This window comes from Hemiscyllium ocellatum, chromosome 14 (assembly GCF_020745735.1).
Source record: "Hemiscyllium ocellatum isolate sHemOce1 chromosome 14, sHemOce1.pat.X.cur, whole genome shotgun sequence".
NCBI classification, from domain to species: Eukaryota; Metazoa; Chordata; class Chondrichthyes; order Orectolobiformes; family Hemiscylliidae; genus Hemiscyllium; species Hemiscyllium ocellatum.
This window is the reverse complement of record NC_083414.1, coordinates 61566736-61587773: the sequence shown is the minus strand read 5'-3', so window position 1 is coordinate 61587773 and position 21038 is coordinate 61566736. Positions and strand designations below refer to the sequence as shown.

At 42.3% G+C, this 21038-nt stretch overlaps 1 protein-coding gene across 1 annotated transcript in view; it reads left to right on the top strand.

Annotated features, from left to right (window-relative positions):
* Positions 1–21038, top strand: part of itpr1b (inositol 1,4,5-trisphosphate receptor, type 1b) — a 505447-nt gene that overhangs the window by 385733 nt on the left and 98676 nt on the right. The window contains exons 53-57 of the mRNA XM_060835732.1: positions 6410–6574; positions 7809–8004; positions 19349–19447; positions 19616–19749; positions 20661–20826. Of these exons, the coding sequence (XP_060691715.1) occupies positions 6410–6574; positions 7809–8004; positions 19349–19447; positions 19616–19749; positions 20661–20826 (760 nt within the window). The remainder of the gene's footprint in view (positions 1–6409; positions 6575–7808; positions 8005–19348; positions 19448–19615; positions 19750–20660; positions 20827–21038) is intronic.

The window sequence follows — 21038 nt, the reverse complement described above, 5'->3', positions numbered from 1 at the left end:
TTCAAAAAGAGAGGTTTATGTCAGGTGAGTGGTTCAGTGATCGTTGGGAGATTCCATTGTTTGTGAATAAGTTACTGCAAAGTTGCACAACAGAGATCCCTGTCCTTCCTGTTCAAAAATGTGTAAAAGCCATATAACAATTTATAAAATGAGAGGTTAAGTCTCTTAATCTTTTTCCAACTTTTGACCAAGTCAGTAAGTTGAAGGCATTTTACAACATTAAGTCAACAGCTTCAGACCTTAATCACTCATCCTGTTTTCTCTTGCGGCAGAGTTTAACCATTAACGCCATTGTTGGATCCATCCTTTGATTCTATAATTGTGTCAATATCACCTCCCCCTTGCCTGAATTCTTGAGTGAAACCAACCCTTGCAGGTTGAACATCTTGCACTTCACCAAAAGGCTATCAGAACAAATACTAAACAGATGTTCAGTATTTGCAGTATTTCACTGTCGAAATGCGAACTCTCGTTACACTCCATGAATGCAGCCTGGCTGTGTTGGGTTACCAACTGTACAGGACTGAAGAGAAATCTCTTCTGTTTGCAACCAAAAAGCAGCAACATGGGAGCATTTTAAATGTGTTGTTTTCCCATGAACTTGTCTGTGTATTCATTGTCAAAATCCTAAAGGTAGAGAAAAGGCTTTTTGAACAGCGATCAAGAATCATCCATTCCTCCTATAAAGACTCTTTGTTTCCAATCAAAGTGAGAAAGGTGGATGTGTCTGTTGAGCAATGGCGATCATTGTATGAAATCAGTGGGTTGGCAACACTAGCCCTGCTGAGCTTCAATATTCATTATCTATCGGTGTCAGTGAATTGAGGAACTGCTGCACAGCCCAAGTATGAAGATGACTTACTTACAGTGTGGAAACAGGCCCTTCGGCCCAACAAGTCCACACTGATCCGCTGAAGCTCAACCCACCCATACATTTACCCCTTACCTAACACTACAGGCAATTTAACATGGCCAATTCACCTGACCCGCACATCTTTTGACAGTGAGAGGAAACCGGAGTACCTGGAGGAAATCCATGCAGACACGGGGAGAATGTGCAAACTCCACACAGTCAGTCGCCCGAGTCGGGAAATGAACCCGGGTCTCTGGCGCTGAGAGGCAGCAGTGCTAACCACTGTGCCACCGTGCCGCCCATCTTTTAACTCCGCAAAAGATAACGTAGTGCTACTCCTTAACCCCTGCCCCCAAGCTCGAAGAAAAAATGTTGACTGCTCACAAAGGGCCTCCAGTATTAAAGCCGTGACTTGGAAATGTTGCCAATGGAATGCAAGAAGACATGAGCCAACCCCTTAAGCTGTAGCTACACCCAACAGTTCCTTCACTCACATTGGAGAACGTAAGCCATTAATTGCAAGAAGCTTTGAAGTGTGATCCAAGGCAGAAGATTTGTTTGCCAGAAGTTTGGAGGCTGTGTCCCTCTTGAAGATGCTGCTTTTCATTTATTTATTTTGGTGCTTTTCGAACAGATAGGCCTTTGATTCATCTGTGTGTAAAGTTAAAGAGCTATTTGCACAACAAATTCAAAAATATTTGTTGTCCGCAATTTGGAACTTTTTTAACATAGAGGTTAAAATTTATACTTCTCAGTAGTATCAGATTTTTTGATTTTAGGGGAAGCTTTAATTATATCTTTTTTTTTCAAAAAATTGTCCAAAGGCAGTCTTCAGTTCAGGATCAGTATGGCGAGAGAGTTGACTCAAAGTTAGAATTGTACTCAGCATTTCCATATGTTGGCACACACTGGCTGACTGACAGTCACCTATATCTGGAGAATGCTAGACTGCAATAGGCTATTCTGGTCAATCATATTTCTTAGCTCACAATGGAGGAGAAGTGCATGTTGCATGAGTTTCAACAGACCACTCATTCTGTCATTTCCCCAAAAATGATCTCAAGTCAGTTATCCTTCTCTGAGGTGTCCAATCTCAATTTCACAGGTGCTCTTTGTCATGCCTTCCACAACTCCATGCACTCCTCCAGAAATCCCTCTGATTTCTGCTGACAGACTTATACACTTAATGGTATGGTCCTAGGGAGTGTTGCTGAACAAAGAGATCTTGGAGTGCAGGTTCATAGCTCCTTGCAAGTGGAGCCGCAGGTGGATAGGATAGTGAAGAAGGTGTTTGGTATGCTTTCTTTTTTTGGTCAGAGTATTGAGTACAGGAGTTGGGAGGTCATGTTGCGGCTGTACAGGACATTGGTTAGGCCACTGTTGGAATATTGCCTGCAATTCTGGTCTCCTTCCTATCGGAAAGATGTTGTGAAACTTGAAAGGGTTCAGAAAAGATTTACAAGGATATTGCCAGGGTTGGAGGATTTGAGCTATAGGGAGAGGTTGAACAGGCTGGGGCTGTTTTCCCTGGAGTATCAGAGGCTGGGGGGTGATCTTAGAGGTTTACAAAATCATGAGGGGCATGGATTGGATAAACAGGCAAACTCTTTTTTCCCTGGGGTGGGAGAGTCCAGAACTAGAGGGCATAGGTTTAGGATGAGAGGGGGAAGATATAAAAGAGACCTAAGGGGCAACGTTTTCATGCAAGGGTGGTACATGTATGGAATGAGCTGCCAGAGGAAGTGGTGGAGGCTAGTACAATTGCAACATTTTAAAAGGCATTTGGATGGGTATATGAACAGGAAGGGTTTGGAGGGGTATGAGCTGGGTGCTGGCAGTTGGGACTAGATTGGGTTAGGATATCTAGTCTGCATGGATGAATTGGACTGAAGGGTCTATTTCCATGCTGTACGTCTCTATGACTCTATTTGTCAGCTCCTTCATTTAGTGCTTTCCCTTCAGAATGCAAACTGACTGTTCAAGTCGGAGTTGATTTCTGTCCTGATGACACTGCAGCAATGACTGAGTTGACCATGCAATACGGAGGGAGTGTGCTCGAAAATCGAGCTACTCGGTACCATGGGACGTTACCAGCAAGTGAAGCCAAATATCCTGCTGACTTTGCACCTTCTGTCTCAATGTTTTGTATTAATTTCACAGGACTTTGGTGCCACCATTAGCATTTATTGCCCATCCCTAAACAGTTGGGTGCTTTACTTGGTTATTTACAAGATAGTTAAGAGTCAGTTACATGACTGTGTCCATCATGTAGACCCAATTTAAAATAGGCTGGCAGATTGCTTTCTCTGAAGAGCATTGATGAATCAGAAGGGTTTTTACAACAATTTGTGTTTACTGTTATTGATGCCCACTTTTTATTTCAGAGCTATCTTTGTTTTAATGAAATTCAGTTCCCCAGCTGCCCTGGTGGCATTTGAACTTGTCTCCAGATCATTAGTCTAGGCTTCTGGATTGCTCACTTGGTGACAGAACCACGATACTGCATTATCCTGGTAAATCGGTATGTTTATCATTAGCTGCACTGATATTAATCAAAACTTCTGTTACTGGCTCTTAATGTATTGGTCTCAAGCAGCTGACTGGAAGCAAGTTGGTAACTTACCAGAAATCTTGAAAGCCAGTGCCCAAAAAAGACCTGGGAAAGACGAGAGATGGGTAATTGTGGACCAGTGGTCTCAATGCATTATAAAAGAGGCTGTTGATATCTTGCTCTGTGTGCCTCAGGTCTCTGCATTAGGCTAATACAATAATACTGTCTTTGTGCCAACAACAGAATGAAGCAATTTATGGCTTTTAATATCAAATAATATAAGCAGGATATAGAAGCACAGCCAAAAAGGCAGAAACAGTGATTTTTTTTTTGAGGGTATCGTGACAATTGATTGAGCAAACTGGCGTTTGTTCATCTGGAAAAGTGAAGATTAAGAGGAGACCTGATAAACAATTTTTCATGGAGGGATGGGTGTGTACTAACTATTTCCTCGTGGATGAGTCCAGTTCAAGAGGACAGAAACATAAAGTAGCTATTAACAACAACTTAATGAAAAGATTTGGAAGGAATTATTTTGAACAGAATGTCACAAATAGGGAAATAACTGCCGCTCCCAAACGGCAGCCGAAGCAGATAGTATTATGTTATAGGGGAAACTTGATGTGTGCTTGCAAGGCAAGGAAGGATAGGGATATGTGGTTTGCTGCTCCAAATGGCCTGTTTCTGGTCTGTAGCCACTTAGTTATATGCACGTTTCCTCATTGATACCTCACTAATAACACGAAATATAACACCAAGCCACATGACATGATATATTTACTTCAGGTGACCAGAAGATTGGTCAAAGAGGTTTTGGTAAGTACTGTGGGAGTTTTTCAGTACGCTTTTTGGTTTTAACAAACTTGAGAAAATCTTGTCTAAGTTGTACATAACAGGGTGACAATCAACGTAGTTTGATACAGATAATATGCCTTGTCAGGATTAATAAATCCAAGGCTTTGCATCTCAAATGGAAGAAATAGCACCTGAACTTGTTTCATATTCTTGATTTTACTGAAGTTCCTTTGTAAACAAAATAAAACTACTTAAATGTGGATGTCACTTTTTTTTAAACAAGAGAAAGATCATTGTGCCCATGAGCATTGCTTAGTGAAAGTAAAGCATTGTGCTACATCCCATGATGCGCACACAGTTACAAGTTATGGAGGAGGCCAATTATAATCTGTCATAAGTTTTATCTGTTTCTGAGCTGTTCAGAAAGCTGGACAAATTGATTGAAAGCTGTGATTCCTCCTCATTATTTTTGAACTGTTAAGCGTTAGTCTCTACTATGTTGCTGCGATGTTAATTTGCCTTCAAGCTCGTGGACATGTAAATCACCTTGGAATAGTCCTAAGTAAACTCTCGTTAATATTTCCTTCCTCAGTTTGTGTCTAATCATTCTAAAGAGTGAATGGTTTATGGTGAAGATTTGCAATCTGCTGTTCCCTCTGAACCTCTTCAAGTAAAACAAAGTCGAACAAATATGCAATAAGGTTGGCTTGGCGTTATTACAGAAAGCAAAGGACAGACTGGAGCTAATTTTTACATTTATTAACAGAGTTGCATATTATAAGCACGCAGCTCTAAACTTGAACAACCACAGTTTTAGCTTGTGACTAATTATAGAAAGGTCAAGTGAATGCCCAGTTAATGCTCACCACCTACATACAATTAAACACATTTAGTATGCAGTTTAACATCACATTCTTGGACTCCATTTTTCTCATTTAAGAATGTGTTCCCCCTCCTCCCCTTACAATTGACCCTTCTTGTTTTATCCTTTTCCTTAAAGAAACTGACTTGATGCAGAGTGCAGCAACGCAGGGTGCAATCTACATCTGGCTCTGTGTCTGAGTAGCTGTTCTATACTTTGTAAACCTAAACCATTTGTGCTGATAGATTTGAATAATAAGGCAACTGAACTGGATTCGACCCTCCTCTTGCTCCCAAGAATGGCAAGTCCTAAGTTAGGTCTTGAGAATGAGAGCCCTGCTGAGTTTACTCCGAACTTTTGAGTTGCTGGGTCACTGAGGCCTGCTTTACTATTCAGACTACTAGGACCTGCTAATTTGGCTCATACCAAAACTTGGGTCTGACATGACTATTCTAGGCTGTATCAATCCCCCTCACTTCGTTTTGATTTTAAAATCGACTGCCCTAATTTCTGCCATGGGCACAATGAGGGAAAAACACCAAATTTATCTTATGAATTAGACTGGTCTGAGACTCTGAAATATGAGGAGATTGTGCAAGCCTTTATTGGACATGACTTAATCCCACAATGTCCTTCCCCTGAAGTAAGACTTGGCATCTCAATGTTTTTAGCACTTGGTTTTTGTCCGTTGACCGTTCTTCAAATGAAGCCTAAAAATTTCATGCTCAATAGAGTGACATAATTCACTGCATAAGTTAAACACCAGAGTGATGCTGGAGTTCAGATCTGAGTCTGCAGCTCTTGCCTGGATATTCCTTTTAACAATAAGTTAACACAACCCTGTGAGAAGTGTATTTTGAACTTCTGTGGAAATGTCACTGCTTAGCTGTGTTATGTCAATTTGCATAGCTATTTGGTTTGATTGAAACCTAGGCTGTTTTGTTGGGCTATTTTGGTGACTTAAAGGGAGATTTTTTTTCTCCCCTCTGAGCAAACTGTTAAAGAGTAGATAAAAATCAGTCATCTCTTGAACACACTATAATTAATTTTTTATGAAATACCTGGGGGAAAAGCATTTTTACATCTTTAAACCATTTGGGACACTTGCTTTAATGTAGTGGAACACTTCATGTAAAAGTGAAGTGCTGCAGACGCTGGAAACCTGAAACAAATGCAGAATGCTGGAGAAACTGAGCAGGCTTGGCAGCATCTGTGGAGAGAGAAACCACATTAATGTTTTGAGTTTGTGACTTCAGAAGTTGCATCTTTCACACACTTTAAAGTCATCATTATCTCCATCAATTGACATAAAGTGTCTGATCTTTGATTTGTTCATGTTCTCCAACAGGTTGGAAATAAAGTAATATTCCTGACTAGCTTTGTTGGAAACAGAGGAACTTTCACAAGAGGTTACATGGCGATGGTCCTGGATGTGGAGTTTCTCTACCACCTAGCGTACACACTAATATCTGTGATGGGACTTTTTGCCCATGAATTCTTCTATAGTCTCTTGGTATGTAATGAAGGTCCTTTTGAATTTTGCTTTAAAGTCTTCGGGGTATTTTGAGCTTTAAATTTGGCCAAGTTGCCAGAAGGGGAAGGAGGTGTTTTTTTAAAAAAAAGAAAAGTGAGCTCTCTGTCTCATTGGAAATGAAGATCAGGCTGATTTGGTTTTACCACTGAAGTCTGGTTATGAAATCAGATACCACATTGAATCAGAAGCAAGTTCTTCAGCACTAATGTGTGCTATCCCCTTGAAAGAGCAAAGTTCTACTTTGCTGCTTTTTTGCTTGTTGTTTTGCAAGTCATTTGTTCCTTTCCTGCACCATGTAACCACACAGAGGGCCGACAGGCAGCGGAGACACTCCGCAAACAAAAACAGGCTTTAACCAAGTGTCCACAGTCATTTTGCACATGACAATCATCACGCTAGAACTAATATAACTTCAATGGGAGCTCACTTCTCATGCGTCTAATTTTTAATGTATGTAAAAAGCGAGCGTAGCTTGACAGGAAAAGTTGGCCCAGAAAATCCAAGGAGCAGCATTCATTTGTTTGATTGTCAATCGAGGTGCAGCCTACATGAAAGAACGCTGCCCTTCCCCAGCTTTTAAAAGACTGGCTACCATAACTTGTTTAAAAGTGCAGTGCAAATACTAGTCGATGGGTGACTAGCCATTAGGAGCTGAGTGGGTAGAGTTGGCGAGTATTGGATTTTATGGGGTTTTGCTGTGATGTGGTGAGGTAGTAGGGTCTGTTTGGATGTTCTGGGCTTAGTTAAAAGGGTGGTTGAGGAAGAAAATAGTTTTGGGGTGTAGCTGGAGGAATTCTGTACAGGTTTCTAGAATTTAGTTTTGAAGTTAACAAGAGGATTAGGGTTTTTTATTCTCTACCATTTCCTAACTAGGTAAATAAATCAGAACTTTTCCAAGTTGCTGACACTAAGTCCAAGTTGGATCCTTTTGCAAAAGGTCTCCAGCAATCTAGGGAATTGCTGGTCAGAAGCTTCAGAGGTCAGCAAGTTGGAACTTCCCAACATACATCTAGGATCGTAGATCTGGTCTCCAACAATTCGGAAGCTGAATGATTTGAACCAATATGACGTCCAAAACAATCCTTAGCTTCAGACAAAGTGCTGACATGTTATTACTGGCAATAGTTTGACCTTGTCGAACAGGTTAGAGCTTCTTAGCCCAAGTTATCATTAAGGACTCATTAGTCTCTCTCTCTCTCTTATTTTTTTTTAGCTTTTTGATCTGGTTTACCGAGAAGAGACATTGCTGAATGTTATCAAGAGTGTCACTCGAAATGGCCGCTCCATCATTCTGACAGCTGTGCTCGCTCTTATCTTAGTCTACCTGTTTTCCATAGTTGGCTTTTTGTTTTTCAAGGATGACTTCATTCTGGCAGTGGACAAGGTGTCAAACAAGACCTACTGGGCAGGTAAAGGCTAATATGAAGTAGGACTGTATTTTGTGGTCTTTAATGTGCTAGTCAATGTTAGTAATATGCGCTGTAATGAGTGGGGCACTGGATAGTTGCACACAATTCCACACTCAAATTTCCTAATTGTGAGTTGTCTATTTTGAGCTGTTTATTGTCTCCTTTACAGTATATGGATGATAATTACTTTAGTAGACCAAAGAGTGCACTGTTTGGAAAGGTAAAGGGAGTCCGATAATCTTAAAGTACTTGAATTGTGTGTTGTCCAAAGATTGTCCTTTTTTGTTTGTTTTTTTTTGTTCTGAACCCAGTGATATCTACACTAAAAACACTTCATAATACATTGGTCATATCATATTGGTGTTGTGTGAAGGTAGACTGGAGTTGAAGAGATGTGACTGAAAAATGCATCAAGCTCAACTTTTTAACATTTTTGCACTTGTATGTTAATAGAGGGGCTAGTCAATAGCAAAGCATCATCATGATCGTAGTCTCATCAAATGAGCAAGCTGAATTGGCAAAGCTTTTCACATCAAGTAGAATTCAGTTTTTTTAAAAAATCTAGTTCCTTCACTCAGAAGTTTCCTGGCTCCTGCCTGTCTCTTACTGGTGAGAGAATAGTGTCTGTCTGGGTGAAAGAGACTAGGTGTTCGGGTTTTAACAATCAACAATGATTGCCAATAGACCTGCTTGGATTGCTAGCCTGGTGACATTACTCCTATGTCAATGCCACCTCTTTAGTGGGCGGCACGGTGGCACAGTCGTTAGCACTGCTGCCTCACAGCGCCAGAGATCTGGGTTCAATTCCCACCTCAGTCAACTGTCTGTGTGGAGTTTGCACATTCTCGCCGTGTCTGCGTGGGTGCTCTGGTTTCTTCCCACGGTCCAAAAACGTGCAGGTTAAGTGAATTGGCCATGCTAAATTACCCGTAGTGTTGGGTGAAGGAGTAAATGTAGGGGAATTGGTCTGGGTGGGTCACTCTTCGAAGGGTCGGTGTGGGCTTGTTGGGCCGAAGGGCCTGTTTCCACACTAACTAATTTAATCTTATCTCAAGGTGAGATTGGGAGGAATAAAAAGTAGATGAAGTTGTGCTTCATTTGCACATTGCTTTAATCAGACCTCGCCTGTGCAACTATGTACCTCAGAAAATTAGACTGCCCTTAGACAGTCTTGCAGCGAAAATTCATGAGGTGGTAGGGCAAAAAGAGTTGAACTCTGAGGAAATGCTGCATGGGCAAGGCTCGTAGTCCCTTGCATTTGTAACATTGAGTCTTGATCAGACCAGCGTTCAGGGTTTGATAGGTTCAAGTGATTTGCTTTGGTGCATAATAAAATCTTGAAGTATGTTTTTATGTGGAGGGAATTCTGAGTCCCTGTTCTACCCCACTCCCATCCCATAATGTTGGGTTAGTCAAACCTTTTTTGAGACTGAGTTGACAGATTTTTGTCAGGTATGGGACTTTGAGGGAATTGATGAAAAGACTGATACGGTATTTAGAGTGGAGGTACCAATCAGCCCTAATCCAATAGGGAGGCATAGGCCTAGTGATATATCAGTAAAGAGTGTGGTGCTGGAAAGGCACAGCAGGTCATACAGCATCCGAGGAGCATGATAATCGATATTTTGGTCAAAAGCTCTTCATCAGGACTGAGGCTGGGAACCTCGAGGGAGGAGACCTAATTCAGAAATGCAGGCAATGTTCTGGTTCAAATCACACTAAGGCAGATTATCAAATCTAACTTCAGTAACAAAAAATTTTGAATTAAGTGTTTAAGGGTGACCATGAAACTGCTGTTGATTGTCTTTTTTTTTCAAAAAGCCCATCTGCTTCACCAATGTCCTTCAAGGAAACAAAATCTGCCATCCTTACCTGGTGTGCAAATGTCACTCCAGACACACAGTAATGTCATTGACTCTTAACAGCCCTCTGGGCAGTAAAGGTTGGGTAATGTATAATGATTGTCGGAATTCTATGTGGAAGTCAGCCATTTGGTCCATCGAGTCCACACTGATCTTCCAAACAGAATCTCACCCAGTCCCACATTTCTGCCCTATCCCTGCAACACTGCATTTCCCATTACTAATCTACCTAGACTGCACATCCCTAGATACAATGGGCAATTTTAGCATGTCCAACCTAACAGGACTACACATCTTTGGACTGTGGGAGGAAACTGGAGCACTCGGAGGAAACCCATGCACACACAGGGAGAATGTGCAAAGTCCATACAGACAGTCACCCGAGGCTGGAATTAAACCTGGGATCCCAGCGTTGAGGCAGCAGTGCTAACCACTGAGCCACCCTGCTGTTCCGTACACCACTGGCCCAGCCAGCGACACCCATGTCTCATGAATGAATTTGAAGAGATATATATTGTTTGGTCATACAGACTTGAGGGATTAACCTAGTCTTGTTCTTGTATCAGTAAGCTTCATTACCTGGCCTACCTTTGAGTGTATGCTCGGAGTTGATAATTGTGACCTAGTGGAACACGCCTCACACTGCACTTTACACTACCCGATAATACATTTCAGTCAACTCAGCCTAGCAGGATGCAAATGCAGAACAAGGTTGTTAGAGACTAAAATTAACCAGTTTGCTTATTAACAAAGCAGAACTAGTTGTGGGCAACATTAATAAAGATTAATAATCAGCCATAGCAATCCCCGACAATGAGAACAATGGATTACTTACTATCACGTGTTTCAAACATTATTATTGACTGAAGGACCGCAGATCTCACTGAGCTATTCTGCACTGTTTTTATTAAATTTAGAATAGCAATGGAAACACTGCAAGAGCAAATGCACCTTTTTGAGTTGGCAATTGTGGGGGGAAAATAGCTGTAAGAACTGCAGATGCTCAGAAATCGGAAACAAAATCAGAAATTGCTGGAAAAATCCAGGTCTGGCAGCATCCATGGAGAGAAAGCAGAGCTAACGTTTAGGGTCCAGTGAGAGATTCTAAAAGAGGGAGGAACAAACATTAGGTGGAAATAGAGCCCAAAGAAAAAGAGAAACAGTTGAACAGACCAAGGACTGGGTGAAGGTCAGCCTGGGAGAATGAAAAACTGCTAAGTAACTTTTCCCCTGCTAAGGGGACTAGATGTAGCTGGTAAAGGGTTTGCGTGGTAGCAACCCATGTGATGGTGTGTGAGGGTTGGGGTATGGACGTGAGAGAAGGTGCCTTAAGCCCTAAAATTGGTGAACTTAATATAAAGCCCAAAAGGCTGCAGAGTCGTTAAGTGGGAAATGAGGTGCTGTTCTTCCAGCTTGCGCTGAGCTTCACTGGAGCACTGCAGCAAGCTCTAGACAAATGTTGGCGAGGGAACATGGGGGTGTGTTGACTTGACAGCAACTGGAAACTCATGGTCATTTTTTTGTGGGCAGAATATCAGTCTTTTGCAAAGTGGTCAACCAGTCTGTGTTTTGTTTCGCCAATGTAGAGGCGACCACGTTGTGAGCAGTGAATAGAGTAGACTAGGTTGTGTGAAGTGCTGCTTCACCTGGAAAGTGAGTTTGTGGCCTTAGTTCCTTCCTCCCTCAGTATCTAAATGGGCAGGTGTTACGCATTTTGCAGAGGAAGCTACGATGGAGCAGTGGAGCAGAGGGGAGGTGGGGGGGTTGTAGGGGAGCTTGTTCGAATGGAGGAGGAGTGGACTAGGGTGATCCAAAGGGAAAGGTGTCTCAGAATGCTGACCAGGTTGGGAGAGGAATACGTGTTTGGTAGTGGTATCCCGTTGGAGATGACGGCTAATGATCCTATGGATGTGGATGATGGTAGGTGAGGACAAAGGGGACACTATCGCTGTTGTGGGAAAAGAGAGAGGGGGTGAGGGCCAAAGTGCAGGAGATGGGTCTGACCTGGCTGAGGGACCTGTCAACTACAGTACTGGGGAATCCTCTGTTGAGAGGCTCCCCTCTCGAAGTTGGCCTCATTGGCACAGATGTGATGGAGACTGAACTGGGAGAATGGAATGGAGTCTTTAGAGGAAGTGGGGCATGAGGATGGATAGTCGAGGTAACTGTGAAGATCAGTCGGTTTGTAGTGGACATTGGTCACCAACCTATACCCAGAAATGGAAACAGATATCAGGGAAGGGAAAAGTCAAGTGGACCAGGTGTAGGGGAGAGTGAGATGGAAATTGCAAGCAAGATTGATAAACATTTCCAATTCCAGGTGAGAGGGGGAAGCACCCCTAATGATGTCATAGACATACCAAATAAAGTGGTGTGGGTGGAGGTTGGAGTAGGACTGGAAAAAGGAATGTTCTACGCACCCCATAAAGAGACCAGCATAACCCTGGCCCATGTGGGTATCTTGGGCACAACAATTGTTGGTAATTGCGAACTTTGATTGTGTTGCTTAATTTATAGAAAGTTATTCATTCGGGCAATGTGAGCATTGGTAACTAGGCCAGCAACTGTTAGCCTTGAAAATGTGATGATGAGCCACTTTTTCTTTTACACTATATGGCCTACAGCACTTTAAATACACCCACGTTGCTGTTAGCACTGTACTAGTTCCAGAATTTTGACCCAATGACAATATCGGTCCACAACAGAGGATAGGTGTGTGGTTTTGAGGGGAATTTGCAGGCAGCGGTTTTCACATGTCTCTGCTGCCTTTGTTCTTCTAGTTGGGAATGACTGTGTTTGTAAGGTGCTATCGATAGAAACTTAGTGAGTTGCAGCAGTGCAATTTAGAGATGCAACAACACCTCTCCCCATGTGCATTGGTGTATGTGTTTACTGTGATGGATGTAGTGCTGATCAAGCAGGCTACTTTATCTTGAGTGGTGTCAAACTTTGTGTTTTTGGAGCTGCAGTCATCCAGGAAAGTGGTGAATATTTCATACTCCTAACTTGTGCCTTACAGGTGGTGGACAGATATTCGGAAGTTAGTGTCCCAGCCTTTGACCTGCTCTTGTAGTTACAGTGCTTTTAATGGCTGGTCCATTTTAGTAGTAGCCTAGAATGTTTGAGGAGATTCAGCAACAGTGGTAATGCCAAATCGATATCATTTGGAGATGACTAGAATCATTACTGGCACTTGTGTTTGACGTGAATATTACTTTCCACTCCTCAGCCCAAGCCTGTCATCTTGGTCTTGCTGCAGATGTTCACTGACTGCCTCAGCATCACTGGTGTCACAAATAGAGCTGAACATTGTACAAACATCGATGGATAGAGTGCCATTGATGAAGCAGCTAAAAATGTTTAGGACGTGGAAACCATGCTGAAGAGGTCCTGTCGTGATATCCTGGGACTGAGATGATTGGCTTCTAACAACCACGACCACCTACTTTTCTGATAAATATGACTCCAATGATTGGAGTGTTTGTTTTTTCTCCCCGATTCCCATTGGCTTTTCTTTTTCTTCAGCTCCATGATGCCACACCTAGCCAAATGCTGCTTTGATTTCAAGAGCATTTACCCTCTCTTCCCTTCTGATCAGCTGTTCAGTCCATGGTTGGACCAAGGCTGTAATCAGGTCAGGAATTAAATGGCCTTGGTGGAATCCAAACTAAGCAGCAGTCAGCAGCTTATTGCTAAGTGCCAGTTGATAGCATTATTGACGGCCTCTTTCAGTCACTTCATAGCTGGATAGGGTGGTAATTGGCCATGTTGGATTTGTCCTGTAGTTTTTCTTTTGTGCACAGAATGAACGTGGTCAGTTTTATGTATTGTTAAGTGGATGCTAGTGTTATCACTGGAACTGTTAAGCTGGGATTGCAGCCGGTTCTGACGCACTAATCTTCTGCACTTCTGCCAGGTCCCATAGCCTTTGCATTATCCGGTACCTCAAACCAGTTCTTGACGTCACATGGAATGAATCAAATTTTGGTTTGGTGTTTGGTATCAGTGATGCTGAGGGCCTCCAGAAGAGACCGAGATGGATTGACCCCTCAGTATTTTTGGTCAGTGAAGGTTGCACTGATGTACTGGGCTCCTTTGTCGTTGAGAATGGAGTATTTGTGGAGCCTCCACCTCTAGTGAGATATTTAATTGTCCAATTACCATCCACAACAGGATGTGACAAGAGTCAAGAGTTTAACTCTGACTGCTTACCATACTATTGTGCTGCCACCACTGTCCAGCAAGAGGGATAGGACATAGTTAGGGTTGGTGATGGAATTATCTGTAAGGTATCATTTTTATAAGCGTGACCTCATTCAAGCTGTTGCTTGATTAGTCTTTAGGACAGCTCCCCCCACTTTTGGCAGGTGACCCAAGTTTTTTGATAAGGAGGACTTTGTGGGATGACATGGCTATGTTTTCTGCTGTCGCTTCTCCTGCCTTAACTGCAGGATGGTTCAACCAGTTTCATTTCTTACGCATGTATGCTTTAACAATTCCATCTATAATTAAAGCTGTAATGCATTAAAGGACAAAGTGTAGAGTACATAATGAACAACATGTATAATGTTTTGAAGAGACAGTCAGAGTGCCAGTCTCTTGTGTTTGTTAATGTATAGCCGTGTTGGCTCACTTGAGTGCTTTGCTTGAATCTCAAGGTCAGTAATCAAGGTTGGGTTGCAGTAGATGCGAGCCTGTAGTTAAAATTCCCCAAAGCTTAGACAGTTAGGTTTAAATGAGTAAATCGTCAAGTTCTTCCTTCAATTCTGTTGTTCCTTCCACCAGCGGACATCCTCACCAGAGTTTTGCAGGGTTGAATACAAGCTGTTGAAGAATTAATAGCAGCTTATGTGCAATCGACAGTGAGTCCAGTCAACCTAGGAAATCCTGGGCCTGCTGAAATCTCAGCAAATGTTCTCAAGCTTACAAACGTGGCGGGAAACAAGCTGTCACCTATCGATAATTAGCACATTACAGTGCTGCCATTTGTCTTGAAGCACATCATGTTTGAGTCCCCATGTCCGACCTATTGAATGTCACAGATGTTACAGCACGGAAGGAGGCCTTCTGCCCCATCATATCTGCACCAGCTCTCATCCCACTTATCCCCGTCAAGAGACAGCTTAGATCCAATTCACAACTGTCAAGGCTTAGGGAACTCCCACGGTGTACAGTCACACTGCTGCGGTTTCACTCGCTCAAATCTGCACAGAGCTGACTTCTCACTAATTTAGCAGCCAGGAAAATCCCTCCCCATTAATATTTCAGTGTGTAGAGTTAATCAAAGCATGAACGATTCAATTCCCCTGTGACTGGTCTGTCCTTCAAGACCCAATAATCAACCAGGCTGGCTAGTCCATGACCAGTGGCCAAATAAGTGGATTTGATTTGTTTTAGATACCCCCAATTAGAAAATTGGGGGTAAAATGTTTGCTTTGTTTCAGCCTTCCACCTTGAGCTTACACAATGAAAGCTCTGCTGTCCAAAATTACAAGTTGACAATTGACCATTTGGCATTAAACATTGAGATTCTGAAGGGGGTTGCTCGACTTATTTGGTAACCCTGCTCCCGGCTGGGGAATCTAGACCATGGAGACAAAAGCTCCAGGTAAGTGGCTGAACCTCTCGGAATTGTAGGAGGAAATACTTCATCATTCAAATGCTTCAGAGTCTTTGGAATTCTTGACTTCAGAGTTGCAAATGTGCCAGTGTTGAATATGTTGAAGGTTGAGATAAACAGGTTTTTTTTAAGTCTCTAAGGTTTTTCGTTTCTTGGGATGGCACGGTGTCTCAGTGGTTAGCACTGCTCACAGCGTCAGGGACCTGAGTTCAATTTCACTCTTGGGTGAATGTATGGAGTTTGCACTTCTTCCCCATGTCTGTGTGGGTTTCCTCTGGGTGCTCTGGTGTCCTCCCACAGACTAAATATATGCAAGTTAGGAGGATTGACCATGCTAAATTGCCCCCTAGTGTCCAGAGAAGTGCAGGCTAAGTGGAGTAGCCATGGGAAATGCAGGGTCACAGGCTTAGGGTGTGGAGGTGGGCCTGGATGGTATATTCTTCAGAGGGTTGGTGTGGACTTGTTGGGCCAAATGGCCTGCTTCCAAACTGTAGGGATTCAATGGAATCTAAGGATTTGGGGTGTAGACAGAAAAGTGAAACCAAGACAAATGATTGGCCATGATTGTATGTGGAATTCCTGTGATAATTACACTATGTTCTTTGTTAAAAATCACAACGCCAAGTTATAATCCAACAGGTTTATTTGGACGCACTAGTTTTTGTAGCACTGCTCTTTCACAACCACCTGATGAAGGATCAGCACTCCGAAAGCTAGTGCTTCCAAATAAACCTGTTGGGCTATAACCTGGTGTTGTGATTGTTAACTTTGTCCACCCCAGTCCAACACCGGCATCTCCAAATCATGACTATGTTCTGGTGGTGTTTGCCCCAGTTTGGGAAGTATAATGAACTGGTGATCTATTAACCCATACAATAATACTTGGATTCTAGAAAATTCTTCACATGCCTTAAATTCCCTCATAATTGCTACGATGAATGCCCCTTTGTTCATTTTTAAACTCAGAAGAAGATTGACCATCTAGCCCTTGATTATGAAGACTGTACATGATCAGGTGTGGCTGTAAAAGCCATTTCAAAACTAAGGTCATGGTGATTTAAAGGACACACTCAATCTGGCACTAAGTGGTGTGGTGTTTCGAAATCAAACATCACACTCCAAAGGTATCACTGCAGGAGTTCCATAGTGCAAAATGCTCTTTTTCCAATTTTCATCACCTACAGTACTTCATCGATTTTTTTCCATCCATCATCGGTGAGCAGATAACCAATACTCAGTCACAATAGAGAGAAAACCTATTCCACTTGACACTCAACATTCTTGCAATCTCCTCCAAGCATGAGGCAACTATATCTCCCAAGAGTGGCTGCTGTTTGGTTTGAAACTCCAGAGCAGCACTTCCTTAGGACAGGTGTGTGTGGCTTTCCTGGAATGAGCACAGGTCTGAAGTTGACTGAAACAGCCTCAGGCAGTGTGTAGCCCACAATTGAGTTAGGCTCTATTACATCTGTAGCGTGACTCCATGTGTCTTTTGCCCCCACCTTCTGGCGTTTCCTACCTGACTTTACTGGTCTTCTCCTTCCCAACCTTCATCTGCTCCTGTCCTTTTCCCTTAAACCCTCCCCTGCATTTCCTTCCCCCTCTCCTCTTACCCCTCCCCCTCTTTCTCCCCCTGTCATGTTTCAATAAAAAGCAGATCTCTCCTTGTTTCAGAGAGTAGTGATGTTGTGGTAGTTTATCATCATCCTCTGTTGTAAGATTCTGGAGCTATCCTCCTACATCACACCCCCCACTACCCCCACCCACTGTCTTCCATGAAGCAAGAATGTGGGATTTCTAGGGGGCATCCACTATGTTAATATTGGCCCTGTATCAGAGAAATTAGTAGAAATTGTCTTGAACAGCTCTTTCATTCCATGTTAGCTGCCTTAAGTGAACAGTTTTTGCCAAGCGTAGACAGATGCATCTCCACTGTTATGCCTTATTCTGGGATAATTCTGCAACATGATATGAAACAGTCATTGTGGCCACATTTGCAGTGAGCTTACAGGTGATTTGCCGTTTTTTTTAAAAATGCCCTTGGGGAGTAACCAGTTGGATCTCAAGTGTCTCTATCGTGACTCAGTGCTGGGTGTAGTATGCAAAAATAATTTGCAAAGCAGTACGTAAATGCATCTCTCAGGCTTCTCCCAGACCCTAGGAGGTATAATGTCCAAATATTCTTGTTCAAATATCTCTCCTGAAAATTCTTCTCGGTTTGACAGATGTGTCATAACCCTGGAGCAATCTTCTCCAGTTCGGTTAGCTCAGTTGGCTGGATGGCTGGTTTTTGATGCAGAGTGATGCCAACAGTGCAGGTTCAATTCCCACACCAGCTGACGTTATTCAAAATTACCTGACCCTAACTCTCACCTGTAGCATGGTGACCCTCAGGTTAAACTTGCCATTCGACTCTGTCTAATGAGAGAGCAGGCCTTTGGTCCTCTGGGACTGTAGTGGCTTTTAGCTGCTTATATGTTGACTCAATCCCTTACTAACATCAAGTGACTTTGTGAAAATAATATGTATATTGCTGGATTTTGGAATGTATGAAAATTTAGTTGGAAACAGAAAAGCAGGAGTAGGCCATTCTGCCCCTTGATCCTGCTCCAACATTCAATAATCAACCATCCATTCAAACATCCTCTGTTAAGTTTTTGTAGGGCGGCACAGTGGCTCAGTGGTTAGCACTGTTGCCTCACAGCACTAGGGTCCCAGGTTTGATTCCAGTCTCTGGCAACTGTCTGTGTGGAGTTTGCACATTCTCCCCATGTCTGTGTGGTTTCACTCCAGGTGCTTCAGTTTCCTCCCACAATCAGGTCAGGTGCATTGGCCAAACTAAGTTGTCTATAGTTTTAGGTGCATTAGAGGGAAGTGGGTCTAGGAGGGTTACTCTTTGGAGGGTCGGTGTGGACTTGTTGGGCTGAAGAGCCTGTTTCTACACTGTAGGGAATCTAATTTTTAAAAGTTCATGCTTAACTCCACTTTCCTTGTTTATCTACTTAGCCTTGAATAAATTTAAGGATTCAGCTTTAAATGCCTCTAGATAAGTGATTTGCACACCCTGGCTCTCTTTGAGGGAATATCTTTCTCCTAATGTCCTTTAGTTTTAACCTCTCCCACAAAAATAAATATTCTCCTGATACCCATCCTATTCAGTCCTTCAGGATCTTGTGTTTCAAAGGGTTAATTTGAAACACCAGTGGATACAGGCGCTCACCTGTTCAATCTATCTACATAAGGTAACCCACATCCCAGCAATCCAGTCAACTGAACCTTCCCTGAAGTATTCTAAAGCAATTATGTCTTTTTGTTTTCAAATAAGGAGACCAAAATTGTACGCTGTTGTGGTCTCGTCAATGCCCTGGGCGATGGAGTAAAACTTCCTGATTTGTATATTCTATTCTATTTGCAATGAACAAAACCATTATTTGCCTTCCAAGTCACTTGCTGTGTCAGCATATTAACTTTCTATGATTCATTTACCAGGACCCCTCAGATCCCTCTTTACCACCCAATCCTACAGTCCCTTCCCATTTAAGTATATAGTTTTTGTTCTATCAAAAAGGACATATTCACATCTATCCATGTTGTACTTTATTTTAAAATTTGCGCTCATGCACTCAACTTGTGTATGTTTCTTTGCAAACTCGTCACTTTCTTTTCACAACTTAGTTCTCTACCTGGCTTATCTGCAACCCCAGAATGATCCATTCAAACCAACACTCTAATTCCTGCAGGCTATTCAAATGTGGATTCATGCTAATATGTTGTCCCCGCATTAGAAAGTGGGTGGGAATAGACCTGAATATTTGCAAACAAAACTGCAACTTCTGATTTCCTTTCTGGTCTGGTTGTTTAGAAGATGCTGCGTCAATGGCAGAAGAGTTCCTAACTGCTGATGTCTGTCGGCTTGGCAATGGAGACAACTGTTCAACACTTTACTCTGTGGAAAGTAACGGTAAGGTGACCTTAGTTTCAAACCAGTGTATTCAGGAAGTGGGATGAGGCAGCATGTTTCAGCAGAACGTTAGCTTGCAAGGTGCAGTGATGCCCCTGTTAATTGTAAGTTAAATTACCTTCATATATCTTGAAAGTCAAACCTCTCACACAAATTGTTCCCTGTCAGAGCTGCTTGCAGAGAATGAAGAGGACTCTGAGCATACTTGTGAAACCCTGCTGATGTGTATCATTACTGTACTCAGCCATGGACTGCGAAGTGGCGGAGGGGTTGGAGATGTGCTCAGGAAACCTTCCAAAGAGGTACTGTCTTTAAAACAATTATGTGGTGTTGGTGCTGTCTGGCCCATTGTGGGCTAGTGGGTCCACTGCTCCACATTTTTATGTGGTCGAGCTTTATTTGCCAACACGATCCATGGTTGAATATGAGCCTACTGTCCTGCTTCTCTTTGACACAAATGTGCAACCTCTTCTTTCATCCTCTTAAAAAAACAATGAAATGAGCTTGGGACATTAACCTTCCAATTATTCACATTCCAATATTTCAAATATCTCGCAAGCTTTCTTTAGGAATTTTGGAAATAAATGTAGATTGTCTATGATTTGTGAATGTTGCACTTTATTAATAATTTTAAAACCTCAGAAATCAACTTTTTGTGGTAAATAAAACCAACTGTGCTCATTTTTAAAATGTGTTCCCCATAACTTGAGAGCCCAGAACCATTGGTTACTGCCCAAGGAACAGGGGGAGGCCATTTCAATTTGAGGTGAGGAGAAATTTCTTCACCAGAGAGTGGGTGAGCCTGTGGAATTCTCTGCCACAAAAACTGGTTGAGGCCAAAGCAATGTTTTCAAGACTGAGTGAAACAGAAGTGAGGGCTAAAGGGTATTAAAGGGTCTGGAGAGAAAGCGGGAACAGAATCTTCAATTGGATGTTTAGCCATGATCATTGTTGAATGATGGAGCAGGCTTGAAGGAGGCTTACGTTTTCTATGTAATATGCGGAAATCTTTCTGGCGTGCACGAAGAATATTTAAAACAAATTAATTTTGTGTCTAAAACTTGGTATAATTTTAAACCAACTTAGAGAAAGTCTGTCCAGTGTGGCAAAACAGCTGTGGAAAGTCCCATTTTATTGCACTAAACTGACTTCTAAAGCACTTATTATCCATCATTAGTAACTGCATTTATTGTATGTCTGTCCCTTTTCGCAGGAACCACTATTTGCTGCTCGTGTGATCTATGACCTTCTGTTCTTCTTCATGGTCATCATCATTGTCCTGAACTTGATCTTCGGTGTCATCATTGACACTTTTGCTGACTTGAGGAGTGAAAAACAGAAGAAGGAAGAAGTTCTGAAAACTACCTGCTTTATTTGTGGTATGTATTCCTGTCTTCAATGTTTGGGAGCGATGCCTACAGTCAGGAGAAACATCAGACCTAAGCCACAAAACCATTTCTGTGGAAAATGTGGTTTCCTAGGAACTATTAAGATTCCAGTAGATTATTTTTCAAAAAAAAACTGGCAAGTAACAGTCAATCATCATTAATGGGTACATTCTCTGAGATTTGGTGCAATAGTCAAAGCAGCA